This window comes from Balaenoptera borealis (assembly GCF_965194805.1).
Source record: "Balaenoptera borealis genome assembly, chromosome: 10".
NCBI classification, from domain to species: Eukaryota; Metazoa; Chordata; class Mammalia; order Artiodactyla; family Balaenopteridae; genus Balaenoptera; species Balaenoptera borealis.
Window position 1 is genome coordinate 13,228,033 of NC_138874.1, and position 14,696 is coordinate 13,242,728.

Here is a 14,696-nt window from a genome sequence, read left to right on the forward strand (position 1 = left end):
TCTTAAAACTAAATTCATAAGAAAATGTTTCTTTCACCAAATGTCCATCACCAAATGTCCTAGGGAAGTAACTGACCAACTGAATTTTGGTCACTTTTTATAAAAGCCTCAGATTTTCCGAACTATAAAAATCGTCTCTAAAGTATGTTTTCACAGATGCGGTGGAAAACTGGATCACTGCATCTGTGTGCTCTGTGTTCATCGTTCAGAATCTGCAGAGGCTGAATTTCCACTGGCAGCTCAGTTGTCTGTGTATTTCTAAGAGCCACGGAAGGGGCCCCCCAGCAGTCCAACCACCTCCGATACCACTGTTACCACCACTTCCACGCCCACCATCACCACCAGCCCTGCCGCCACTGCCTCACCCTACTGAATATATTAGGAAGAGAGACCCATCCAGCTCTCCAGCTGTTTACTGGGAGACATGAGTTGAAAGCACTTACAAGATGGAGGAACACTCATTTCCAAATAGCTGCAAAGTAGAGAACCCAAAAGAAAGGACAAGAGAGGAAAAGCCACGTAGCAGCACAATGAAAAGAGTTCAAAAGAACACACCCCAGGGCTTCCCTGGTGGCACAATGGTTGAGAATCTGCCTGCCAATGCAGGGGACACGGGTTCGAGCCCTGGTCTGGGAGGATCCCACATGCCGCGGAGCAACTAGGCCCGTGCGCCACAGCTACTGAGCCTGCGCGTCTGGAGCCTGTGCTCCGCAACAAGAGAGGCCGTGATAGTGAGAGGGCCGCGCACCGCGATGAAGAGTGGCCCCCGCTTGCCACAACTAGAGAAAGCCCTTACACAGACACGAAGACCCAACACAGCCAAAAAATTAAAAAATATAAAAATAAATAAATAAATTTAAAAAACAAACAGAAAAAAAAGAATCCACCTGCCAGTGCAAGGGACACCGGTTCGAGCCCTGGTCCGGGAAGATCCCACATGCTGCGGAGCAACTAAGCCCGTGCACCACAACTACTGAGCCTGCGCTCTAGAGCCCGCGAGCCACAACTACTGGGCCCACGTGCCACAACTACTGAAGCCCACGCACCTAAAGCCTGTGCTCTGCAACAAGAGAAGCCACGGCAATGAGAAGCCCATGCACCGCAACTAGAGAAAGCCCGCACGCGGCAACGGAGACCCAACGCAGCCAAAAATAAAATAATTAATTAATTAATTTTAAAAAAACACACACCCCAAAATATTGAGTGGCTATCTCAAATAAAGGTGATTTTTTTATTTATATCTCTGAACTTTCCAGATGTTTTTACAATGATCATGTATTGCTTAAAATTCCACTTTTATATAAAATCACCTAAACACCCCAGTTAAAAGGTAGAGATAGTCAGATTGGGTAGAAAGCCAAGATTCAGTTATATGCTGCCTAAAAGAAACCAGTCCAGCTTTGTTTGGATTAGCATTAGGACGATATATCTCTTTTCATGGTATTACTTTAAGCTTTTTTATGTTTTTACATTTAAAATGTGTTCCTTAACAAGGACCTATGGTATATCACAGGGAACTATACTCAATATTTTGTAATAACCTATAAGGGAAAAGAATCTGGAAAAGAATATTTTATATATATGTGTGTGTGTATATATATATATACACACACACACACACACACACACACACATAACTGAATCACTTTGCTGTGCACTTGAAACTAACACAACATTGTAAACCAACTATACTTCAATTAATTAATTAATTAATAAAAATGAATTTTGATAGATTAAAAAATTCCATTTTTAGAAATAAAAGGCAATTATCAGCTGGTTCATTCGGGCAACAGCAAGCAGGGTTCCTACCTAGAGCCAACTAGCATGAATTATGAAGTAAACACAGCTGGGTGTGATTTTTTTTTTCAGCCATTTAAAAATGTGTAAACTGTGAAAGAGAAACCCTTGTTTAAAATGTAATGGCAGGAGCTTCCCTGGTGGCGCAGTGGTTGAGAGTCTGCCTGCCAATGCAGGGGACACGGGTTCGAGCCCTGGTTCGGGAAGATCCCACATGCCGCGGAGCAACTAGGCCCGTGAGCCACAACTACTGAGCCTGTGCGTCTGGAGCCTGTGCTCCGCAACAAGAGAGGCCGCAACAGTGAGAGGCCCGCGCACCGCGATGAAGAGTGGCCCCCGCTTGCCGCAACTAGAGAAAGCCCTCGCACAGAAACGAAGACCTGACACAGCCAAAAATAAATAAATCAATTAATTTTAAAAAAAAATGTAATGGCAGATCCTCCTACGTGAAACAAATTTTATGCCATGTTCTTCATTTTAATTGAATTTAGATATATGATCAGTCATTACCAAAATGGCTCAATCACTTTGGCAATTACTAACTCACTCAGCCATCTAGGTCCACGGCTGATAAATGGAACACCTCGGTGTCCTGAATATTGAAGTTTATTCGGATGAAAAGAGCAATGCTTTATAGCAGACTGACCACACCAACAAGGCTGTGGGACACTTCTGGAAAGCAACAGCGCAACTTAAGGATTCGGCCATTGATCCTTGGGCCTCCTATAGAATGACACTATTGCAAATCCAAGTGGCCACTTTGAAGCCTCTCCTTCATGGGCTCCTTTATCTTTCTCCACCTCTGTTAAAGGGTTTGGGACCGTTTAATAGTTGACATGCCTCTCAGTCCTCCGAACCTTCTGTTGGCACCGAGGCTATTTTTAGAAATCATACAAAGGAAAAGAGTTCAAATGCCTGTTCATTCTCTCTCTCCATTGGTTTGGGTTACGTTCCATTTTCACTATCAAACTGGACACGGCATTCAATTAGTTCCTATGAACAGATTTCTCATGAGCAATTTGCTCTGCTGGTGTTTTCAGACAAAATTAGCTGGACACATCTGCTCGTCACCACTCAAAAACCACAGGCTCCCTCACCCTTTTAATAGTAATCGCTGCAACCTGTAATCTTTTCAGACTTAATTGTTCTTTTGTAGAACATCTTTGAACATATTCAGCTCTAATGGAATTCGGGATATTAGGAGTGCACTGTTGACCAACCGCTGTCATTATTTTAAAAATATAATGCAAATCACATTGACGTGTCTGTCCCTTTCGACAGTGGACAAATGGAACACACCAGTGTAATAGTGCCAAGAGGATTCTACTAAATTGATCTCTGGCTAATGATGTGGCAATGTGAACAGCTTAAATTCTCTGAGCGGCATAAAGGGATCGAGGTAAAATGGCATATTCCAACAAATAAAACCGTGACCTTCAATTCAAAGGCGATGTTCATGGAGAGGAATCACAAAACAGCAGCCAGCGATCAGAATTACCAACAAAGAGCGACCATTTCAGCGTGCTGTGAACCTGCTAACGTACCGGTTTCAAGCAATGCCTCTGTAAAGAGTAAGGAGAAGCTATAGGATGTAAAAGGCCCTCTAGTTTTAGAAGCATCTTCCTGGAGTCCTTAGGCACCTTGCAGATCTTAGAAATAAAACTGGAGTTGGTAGGAACATTCTCCCAGAGCAGGAAGGCAATAGTAACAAGAAAGCAGATACAAGAAACACCTTGAATCCTTTGTGGAACGAACTAAATTCCCCACATGGTCCCATGTGGCAGCCAGTCACGGTGCCCGGCCATTAGGCCCTTCAGTACTTAAGTATAACTCCAAGGGCAGAGCTTCCAAACCCCTGAGCTACAAAAATAAGAGTGGTTGGCGGATCAGTGACCCTTACTTGATGAAGAAGTCCAACTCCTGGACCCAGAAGGGGGCTCCCGGCAGGTGCGGACCCAGAGCAGGAGGACCAAGCTCCTGAAGGCGGAAGATGATGTCGCTTTGTTGATGGCTGTCTCCCGCCACCTAACACAGTCAATATTTACGGACTTAGTCAATATTTATGGAGTGAGTGGGGAAGGCTATGTGCACACTCTCAGAACAAACCCTGGCTTTAAATTCCTGAAAACTAGAATCTTAAAGATAAACGTCACAGATTGTATGTTACCCTAAAGATAATATCTAAGGATGTATAAAATGATCAGGTAAACAGTTTAAAGGGGAGTGGTGTGATTCCTCTCTCTGTGTATAAGATCCTCTAGTATGAGAAGAAAATCAAAAATGTTTAATGATTTCTTTGCTTAAGGATCAGAAGCCCCAGATTTTAGTCCCAGATCCACTGGGCCCAACTTTGTAATCTTGGGATTATTTAATTTCTCTAAGACTCAGTTCCTCATCTGAGGATATCTGAAGAATCACATTAATTAACTTGTGCCACCGGCTTACTGTGAAATGGCAAGGAAAGAACACCTGTGAATGGTTTTGAAAAATACAAGTGGCAGAGTTGTTACAAAAAGTAAAAATGATTCAAAGAACTGCTGTGATGGCCCAACTTGTTGATTCAGATTTACTTCAACTCAAATGACATCGCTTTAAAATGCAGCATACATTCCGTGTGGCCCAGAACCTGGAGGGCTGTCAGCTATGGAGGAGTTTATGCCAGGTCTCGCTGTGTGTATCCTTTAGCATAACGTAAACTGTACATCAGCTTCCTGGCTCCCTGCCCATCCTCCGTTCACACACGTAGGCAGCACAAGCTATAGCTTCTAGGGTACCAATGCTTCTGAGCCATCCAGAAGTCAGGAAGCCCTTGGAGAAACATCATGACACACTGATAGACTAGGCATTCACAGAAATATCCATAGGTATGCCAGATAAAATTACAGCGAGGGGCACTGGGGTCCAGGAAGTAGAGAGAGAAAGAAAACAAAAAACAAAAAAAAACACAACTGTAGGACTAGGCATGACAAAGACTTTCTGAGTTTTCCACTGCTAATCTTTTGCTACATGTTCATGAATTTTATTATCTTGCAGCCCCCAGCAAACAAGTGGTATCAGGTACTGATGCACTGGTTTTTTTAAGAAAAAATGATGATATTACTCACGACCAAGTACTGACTGCATTAATACGTCAACTCTACTCCTAGGTAGATTCTATTAAGCACGCAAGTCCTCTCTGAATTAGCGATCCTGAATTGTTGCACACCAGATTCCTGCAGGGAGGGTAGAATCTCACAGTTGACCCTTACCTATCAAAGCCTAAGGAGGAACGTGTGCATCTCCAGAAGGATCGGGCAGTGCATCCATGACTCTTCTCTTGGACTCTAAAACCACCTCCTGAAGTAGGACAGAGCAGCAAAGCCACACGACTTGGGACCACAGGGTGCTGGCCACCTCAGAATTGATTTTGCCTAAATGCATTCCGGGGTGATACTATCCACCCGTAAGGACTGGTCCCTGAGAAGTCGACTGCTTCAGGGATATTGTCTTTGACGTCACGGGGAGGAAATGCATCTCCCCTACTCCTTAGGCATCGACGGGGAGGGCTTTCCCTACCTGCCACCAACCCCACCTGCCCAGGGAGATGGAGCGGGTTTCCTGGTTGGTGAGTCTGAGAGAGCAGGACTGAGCAGGCAAAGCTCAGACCCTTCCAACCTCCCCCCTTGTTGGAGGCCAGATGACCCTGGAAAGCACTCATTCTGCTCTGCTCCTGCAAGAACTTAGGTGCAGACCAGGGTAGACCCCTAACAATGAGGAGACCGCAGCTTCTCACCGCCTGTGGCCCAGTGCGTAGTTCTCATTCTGGGGTCTGGTAGCAGGAAGCCCACCGTTGCCATCCACCCAACCACATTCCAGAATGTTGGCCTTCGCAGTTCCAGAGCCGCTATTTAGATCTCCATCTGTGTTTGCCCTTTCTGTTATCTCTCCACTGGCTCATAACACGGGGAAGCAAGGTGTCATTGGGGACATGCCAGTTAGGACGCTACTGTCTCTCAGCCCCCACCTTCTTCTCTGCGGTGCTGAGGCTGGACCTTGGCAGAACAGCGGCCCTGGTGACTGTCACAGGCCCCCCTCAGGCTCCGCTAGAGAGAGAGGCTGCGAGGCCAGGGGCGTAGACTTGCTCCTGCCCACCTGCCCCCCGCGTGGCTGTCCTGTCCTGTCTGTGACACCCTGGCAAGGCCAGGCTGCAGCATTCCATCCCAGGAGCTGCGACTCACTCCAGTGTGCCGTTTTCCCAGTGCTCACAGGACCGGCCTCACCCCCCTCCAAGGCCCTGGGCCCAGCGGGCCGGGGCCACCTCCTCGGTGTGTGGACACAGAGGCTGGGAACCAGCTCAGGCAGGGCCAACTTGACTTTCCCAGCACGTGGGGAAAATACCGCCGTTATTCCAAGATGGATAGAAAATACGAGAATTACTGCACTCAGTAACCAAGAGACAATTCAATCTCCCTTGACCATGGCCTCTCCAGGTGCCTGATCACTGGGGACTTCCTCGTGCTTGGTGGGGACCCGGGCTGAGCCCCACGTCCACTTCCACACCCCTGTCATTCAGGCCCAAGACTGGCAACAACTCGGGTGGAGGGCCTGGAGCCAAAGCAGGCCATTAGGGACACAGCTCACTGCTTCTAGAAATAGACAGGGACCCCATAGACAATGGAGAACCCGTCCATGGTGAAGGGGAAAATAAAGAACAGGAGTGGACGGGAACCCAATCCTGTAGACAAAAACCACGTATCTGGTCAAATGGCGGTGGCATGTTGTTCGTAAGATCAAAGCTGTGCTGGGCACTTGGTCCTCAGGGTCACCTGGATGACTAGCCTCACCGGACAGAGAGAGACTCGAGATGACAAAATAACCATCGTGAACCTTTCCTTCCTAGGGAGAGGTGGAATTGTTCAGAGGAATGTCGGGATTACAGTGGACGTGGGTCGCAGTTCAGAACAGAAGGTAACGAGGTGCCTCGTCCATAAGGCCAGACTCTGGAGCCAGCTATCCTCCCATAGACCGCTGAGAAGGAGTTCCAGGACAAGTCTGCCCTGTGTCTACACACAGAAGCCGAAGAGAAGAAGCAAGGAGAAAAGGCTGTTTTGGACGACAGGGTGGAAACAGAGCCCATGGCACTGCACAGTCCTGCAGGGCAGGGGTTACTGCACACTGTTTCTCTCCCCGAGGTCAAGGACCTCAGGAAAACCACCTTGAAGTTGGGGGATGCCTGAAAGAAGGGTAAACTGCATCTCATTTGGGGCTAAATGTTTGCCGAGTTCAGAACCCACAGGGCACTCTGGTGCCACCTTCAAACATGGTAAGAGGTCCTCGGGGAGAAAGCAGAGCGGGGAAAAAGGCAAAAGTCTCTCCTTGAGCCCTGCTGTTTCCTGAAGAGCCAGAGATTTCCAGGCTTCCTGAAGACCCAGGCAAGCAAGCAGGGGCCCCTGGTGTCCCCAGAGACAGCCGCACTGCCCCAGCCCCATGCAGGGCGTGTGCCAGCTGAGTATTCAGTCATCTGAGGAACAGAACTATACTTTTCAAAATGCTGGCCCAGCCCATTAGTGGGTGGTAATATCAATTTAAAGGATGGAGACCAACATTCACTTTTCCTGAACTAGAATAGAACAAATGCCATGTTGACAGGGCTGTGTTTTCGTCTGTGCATGTATCCGGTCAGGGTGTATTTCTTCCTGTAGGTCACTGCCAAAAACCACGAAATTCACTGACCTGGGCAATTAATTGTCCAGACAGCAGCAAGCTTGCCACCAAGCGCTTGAGGTTCCTCGGGTGAGTGTATGAAGCCCTTCCACAACCCCCAAAAGAGTGAGGAGGAAGGGAGGGAGAGGATGAACCTCTGTTCCGGGCCCTCCTCATCTCAGTGGGTCCTGGAGGCTGCACAGGGTGATGTACAGGGGAGGAGGGGGCAGAGGCTGGAAGGTTGAGTTTGAGGATAACACTGAGTAATAAGCCAATCGATGAGACAAAAGTCTCCAGAGCAGACTATAAACTATAAGTTATAAACCAGAATGGGACCCATATTTTAAAATGTCTGCTCTGGGCTGACTGTCAGAGAAGTCTGATGTGGTCATCGTGTTATAAGAAATCTAACCGTTGATGGAAGTGTGAAAAGGAAGGACTCCCACTTCAACTGGACCAGAAATAAGTTCCATGAAAAGAGTAAGTCCATAGCCAGTGCATGTGACCTCATAGCATTTCTGGAGGAGAGGGGTGACTGTCATCACCTTACAGACCTGAGTCTGCAGGGCAAGCGACTTCCTGCCCAGGCGCTCTGCCTGCAATTAGTACATGTTGCCACCAGGGGGAGAAGGAGTGCTCAGTTATGGTCCTGGAGGCCCAGAAAGCTAAATTCCCATAATTCACATTAATCGCTGCATATTTTTCTTTTCACTTTTGGGTGGGACTTTTTCCCTATAAAAATCTAATTGTCCTGTTCATTGCAGCACTATGTACAATAGCCAGGACATGGAAGCAACCTAAATGTCCATCGACAGATGAATGGATAAAGAAGATGTGGCACAGATATACAATGGAATATTAGCTATAAAAAGGAACAAAATTGAGTTATTTGTAATGAGGTGGGTGGACCTAGAGTCTGTCATACAGAATGAAGTAAGTCAGAAAGAGAAGAACAAATACCATATGCTAACGCATATATATGGAATCTAAAAAAGTGGTACTGATGAACCTAGTGGCAGGGCAGGAATAAAGACACAGACGTAGAGGACGGACTTGAGGATACGGGGGGAAGGGGAAGCTGGGACGAAGTGAGAGAGTGGCATGGACATATATACACTACCAAATGTAAAATAGATAGCTAGTGGGAAGCAGCAGCATAGCACAGGGAGATCAGCTCGGTGCTTTGTGTCCGCCTAGAGGGGTGGGATAGGGAGGGTGGGAGGGAGGCTCAAGAGGGAGGGGATATGGGGATATATGTATGCATATAGCTCATTCACTTTGTTGTACAGCAGAAACTAACACAACATTGTAAAGCAATTATACTCCAATAAAGATGAAAAAAATTCAAAACACAAATCCAATTATCCAAACAGATGTTGAACAATAGTGGGTTTTCACATCATAATAGGGGACATTAGTGGGGAAAGTCTTAGGGTGGGAAGAAATGCCCAGTTGACTTTTCTCAGGCCCATGGCCAGCATCCAAACAACTGCCATCCTGAAAGAAAGACAGACAGAGAGAGAGAGAGACAGAGAGAGACAAGAGGGGCAGGATGCCTCCCTTATCTGGAATGAGCATATCCTTCCATCCAACTCCTCTTTTTCTTTTGTCTACAGAAGTAATGGTTGGCTCTGTGTATATCCGTTTGTTTTGTCTCATTTAAATTTTGGAAGTTTCATTAATAGGAGTTTGGTTTAGGATGTCGAGGCTTGCCTGGTGGATCCAAAGCAATTGGTTCCACTGCCAAAAAGAAAATACATCCCTCTAAGTGGTATGGACACAGAATAACATCATTGACCGGGACGAACAGCGTTGGGAGCACCTGCTGTTTATGTTGGAAAGCCGCACTTGTATGAGCTCATCGGACGCACCCGTGCTATGTGGGCAACTAGAAGGATTTGTTTCATAGCAAACCACGCTTGCCAATCCTGTCTTTACTGCTCAGGACCGGGTTAGACTCAAGTTCCATTGTCCTTCCAGGCTAAGCCCTTCCAGCATACTGTGTCTTTGGACACTCAGAGCTCAAGCTCCCATTATATATGAAAAAGAAGCCTGGATGTAGAAGGGTTCTCTTCCTTCGTCTCATCCAAGTTTCAGAGTTTCTGAAGCATCATCTTGAAGTCCTCATCATGGCGCTTTTCAGCTATTTTTGTTTACTTCTTGGTTTCTCGTTTGGTTTGGTTTTGCTTTGCTTTTTTAGCAGTGGAACACTTTTTGAGATGAAACCTTAGAGGAGTCCTAAGAACAGATAAAGCCAAGGCACTCCGGTGCTCTGGACGGTCCCCCAAGGCATCCCTGGGGCCCCTCAGAACACAGCTTGAAAATCACAGCCTTCCGGCATTCTGAAGAAAATACATAGATTCAGAAGTGTTAAGGAGCTGCCAGCCCCAAGTTGCCAAGCGTCTGTTGCTGCCCCAACTTCATATGATGTAAGTGAGCATTTCACCGTATGAGGTCTTTAAGAACAACAAAAGGTTTACATCTTCATCCACTGTTTTGATAGAGACTCTTATTTCAAAGATGTGAGTGAATTTCTGATTCCACAGATAATGCATAAAATATTAATCTCAGCAAGATTCACTTACTTGAAACATGAGGCGAAGTCCCCAGCTGTGGTTCTGAGGGCTTTATCAGATTTCTAACTTTCCAAAGCATGTTTTTAATATTTTCTTTTCCCTCTTAAAAACTTTTTTCTCTTTCTGTTTTCTTTTTTTTTTAATTTGTAGAGACCACTATCCATGGCTCCCCAGAGACAGGCCCAGCCGACATTTTGGCAAAGTTCTTTCAATCAACCCACTTTCTGTATCCATTATTGCCTCTGTTTCCCACATGGGTTCAGAGAGGGGGACAGGGCAGATGCAATTGTACCCATTTAGCAGATGACGACGTGATTTCTCACATCAAACAGCTCTGGCTCTGGAAAAAGTTCCAGAATGACACACTCATTTTCCATTTTTAATCTTCATGATTGGGACCACCCATTGCCCTCCACTCCAAACAAAAATGTCATCCTTCCACGGGCTTCCTGAAGGGATGAAGTTGATCACCTGTGGTCATCCATGCAGTTGGTACCAGAACTAGGGCGACAACCTAAGTGGACTGGTTCTCAGCAGCATCTCCCTCCACCAAACCCACCAGGCTGAACCTCAGCACATGTCTTCCCGCTTCCCAGAGCTACTCCTGCCCCACTGCTGTCTGGGGATGGAGCAAACGTGCAAAGTTCACTGCCAGCCCTCCTGGGGAATCACTCGATGGTAGAAAACTAAAGGGAAGTATAAAGTGTAGGGAAAGGCAAAAATGAAGCTACAGAAACAGTGAGGAGAAAACATCCTGTGACATTTTGGCAAAGAGAGGAAGAGAGCTAACAAAGACAGAAAGTCACAAGAATACAGAGGGATCAAGTCCATGGCAATGAAGATTCATTATGAACAAACCTCACTGAAAAACAAACTCCCAGAGGAGCTAATTACACGAGATGCTCTGGCAGTGACTCAGGCAGCAGGCATCCTAAGCCACCCCCAGGGACATGCGAGTCACCACATCCCACAGCTAACAGGCGACGATCTCCTTGCAAACAATAAGCTTCTGTCAGGTTAGCGTTCTCTCAAGCCTGTCAATTGTAACACAGTTTGTGTTAGGAGACAGGCTGGCACATTGTATAAAGGTCAAGTGGAAAACTGTCCCTTCTGCTACATCACTGTCATCAGCTGATAAAGGTCATCCCACCCAATACACTGCCGTGACGGAAAATAACTTAGTTTGTCTACTACGAAATATTCAAGAGTCCCTCTGCTATGGGCCTTCTGGTCTCTCTCTGCTCTCGGAAGGCATTAAACTGGGCACTCCAAGGTATTCCAGCTGCTACTATGACAACAACTTGTTTGCAAACAAATTTGAACAGGAAAACACAAAGACAGCAAGTTTAAAACACTATATAGACTCATACTATGTAAATATTTTAATGCTGATTATAATTGTAGTAACTGACGTTCATTCAGCATTATATATAACCCAAATATTTAGCGTACACCATCTCATTTAGTTCTCAAAACAACTCTATTATCCCATTTTACAGATGGGAAAACTGCAGCTTGGAAGGATTAGGTAATTTGTCCAAGCTCATACAGCTACAAATTGTCAGGTTTTTAACGAGGTTGACCTGAAAGGCACTAATACTTTATGATTCAATTGTTTGAATTATCAACTATTAATAACATGGTAACAGGGCTCGTCATCATTCATAGATAAGATGTATCTTAAACATTCATTTGTTCATCCAACAACCATTTCTTGAGAGTCTACTTTGACCAGGCACGATGCTAGGTGCTGGGGATAAAGGCTAAAATGAGAAAGGGTCTCTGTCTCTCCCTGCAGGCAGCTTACAGTTCAGCCAAGGGCACAGCCAACGGCTATATTAAAACATAATATGGGACTTCCCTTGTGGTCCAGTGGGTAAGACTCCGTGCTCCCAATGCAGGGGGCCCGGGTTCGATCCCTGGTCAGGGAACTAGATCCCACGTGCCGCAACTAAAGATCCTGCATGCCGCAGCGAAGATCCCACACGCCGCAACTAAGCCCCGGCGCAGCCAAACAAATTAAAATAAATAAATTTAATGTATACGAGGCTAGGGAAATGTGCAGAGCACCCAAAAGAAGGGACCCTGAAACCAAGTCTTGATGGCCTAGTAGGATCTAAGATGGAGAAGGGGGTAGCAGGTGCTGACAGAGGTGTAAAACCATACGGGAAAAGGCACCCGCCTCCCGTACGGGAGTTACGCTGGGTGGAAAAGGAGTGGCGAGAAACGAAATCAGTAGGCCAGGCAGTGGCCAGGGCGAGAAGGTGTTACCCTAGGCCGAGTTTAACATTCATCTTGAGAACGTTAGTCATGGACAGAGGTGAAAGGGCAAGTGGTCCTCTAGGCATTGGAGAAGGACAGCTGGCTGCAGTGACAGCCAAATTGGAGAAGGGTGGGGAGGGAAGCAGGGACCCTGGAGAGACTAGTGTGTGAGTCCAGGCAAAAACTGATGGACCTAAGGACCCAAGGAAGAGACCTTCAGGACATGAAACCCAAGAGATGGAGTGGCTCAATGCCCAAGGAAACGTGAGACTCCGGCACGGCTCCCAGTTTTTCTTGCTCGAGCTGCCATTCACCGCAGGAGGAAATCCAGCAAGAGGAGCCGGGCTGAGACCTAACAGAGGTCAGGACTTTAGACAGGGAGGGGTGGCAGGGAAAATGTAGTCTTTGGATCTTAGGTTGGACATTTTATACTATCGTATTGGAGGGGAAAGTGATGCCACAAATTCAGGTCCAGTTTCTTATTATTTAGAGACATTTGACCGTCAGAAAACAGATGTACAATGAAAACCATTCTCAGGCTAGGATGACGAGGCAAATGAAGTCAGGAGGTGACAGAACTGTCTGATGAATGTGTTGATAGAACACACAGCGGAAAGGTGTTCAGTCTGTGGGTTTGGAGACTGATGGCTGAGGTCGTCTCTCTCTTCGCTGCTTTATTTCATGACCCCGCTCAGTCCCTGCTCCGAATACGTGCCTTGCCACCTTGACCCACTTGGTCTGCCTTTCCTCCTTGACAAACAAGACGCAAAGGGCAAGGACCCAGTGGCCAATGACCCAATGGGCAATGACCCTTTGGCCACTGGGCACACATTAATGTGAGGCTCAGTGAGGCAGAGGCAGCGGGGGAACACGGTTCAAAGCCGTGTCAAGACTCTGGGTTGTGACACCCAGCAGCCAGCACCAAAGCAGAGGTGAACCACTCCTCCTACACCTTTCCACCCACAAGCCAAGAGATGTCCTTTCCTTCTGCAGAGTGTCTGACTCCTTGCAACGGAAGACCTTGGTAAACCTTCAACTATTTATATACCATAAAGGTTCTTTTGTTTTTTTTCATTCATTCATTCATTCATTTATTTATGGCTGTGTTGGGTCTTCGTTCCCGTGCAAGGGCTTTCTCCAGTTGCAGCAAGCGGGGGCCACTCTTCATCGCGGTGCGCGGGCCTCTCACTATCGCGGCCTCTCTTGTTGCGGAGCACAGGCTCCAGACGCGCAGACTCAGTAGTTGTGGCTCACGGGCCCAGTTGCTCCGTGGCATGTGGGATCTTCCCAGACCAGGGCATGAACCCATGTCCCCTGCATTGGCAGGCAGATTCTCAACCACTGCGCCACCAGGGAAGTCCCATAAAGGTTTTTGTTTCCATGTCTTATAGAAAACTTATTCAAATTTCCCTAGATAACTTTTTTTTTAAGTGGGTCACAATTAATCTCCCAAAGACACGGCCTCCGGAGCAGCTGATGCATTCACACCATGCTTTCAGTCCTCATGGATTTGGGAGCAGGAACAACGGACAGAGAGAGCGGCAGACGGTGGGCTGCAGAGCTTGTGAAACCCGGAGGGAATACCCACGTGTTTTCTCCTGGTGTGTCTCTGTCACCCACCATGCGTTAGTAGTATATTTGCTGTCAATTTTTTATTAGAGAGAATGCAAGATTTAATTAAGTGCCTGGGCAGCTTATTTTAAAAAAAAACAAAACAAAACACAGTATCTGTCCAATGATGCATCACCCCGTGCAAGAAGCCATGAAGGAGGAGGGGCACCATATCATTGCCGTTATGCAGAGGAAACGGACACCGTGTTTAAAAATGACCGTGTTAAATGGATTAAATCATTGTCTGCGACCTGCACCTTCACCCTCTCTGCCCATGAGGGTACAGGTCACAAAACAGCAGAGACCGACAGAAAAAGGACCAGAACAGAGAACCAATCTTTCGTCAATCTCTTCTTCTTCACCCTTGTCTTTAGCCCTCCATGTCTGTCTCATTTTCTTCCTTTTCCATTTTTTTCCATCCACACTCAAAACCAGGAAAAGCGATCCTTTCAAAGCCCAAGCAGACTTTCAATTTCGTTTTCTCAGGGTCATCCAGTGTCATGCAACAGAGAATGAGGCAGAGAACGAGAGACTCAGGATCACAAAATTCAGACTGCAGAGAGGAAAAGCAGTTTGCCACAGGGAGACGTGAAGAGTAGTCAGGCTCTAATCCCTCACTAAAATTTGCAAGTTTTATTATATATTGCTTTACCTCATTTCCGAATTTTTTCTGGCAGCTTGAAAGAAATCAGGCTATAGGCCAATAAGCTGCTTATTGCCAAACAGAAAATAAGAAGCCACATCATTCTACCTTATTTTCTGCATGCT

At 46.5% G+C, this 14,696-nt stretch overlaps 1 protein-coding gene across 21 annotated transcripts in view; it reads right to left on the minus strand.

The window, feature by feature from the left end:
* The window catches only part of DISC1 (DISC1 scaffold protein), a 346,324-nt gene that overhangs the window by 258,737 nt on the left and 72,891 nt on the right, over positions 1–14,696 (minus strand). Inside the window, exon 4 of one of the 21 annotated variants that reach the window (XM_082407598.1) lies at positions 3,698–3,822. The exons of the other annotated variants lie outside the window; for them this stretch is intronic. Within the exon in view, the coding sequence (XP_082263724.1) occupies positions 3,698–3,822 (125 nt within the window). The remainder of the gene's footprint in view (positions 1–3,697; positions 3,823–14,696) is intronic. 21 annotated transcript variants of the gene reach the window in all.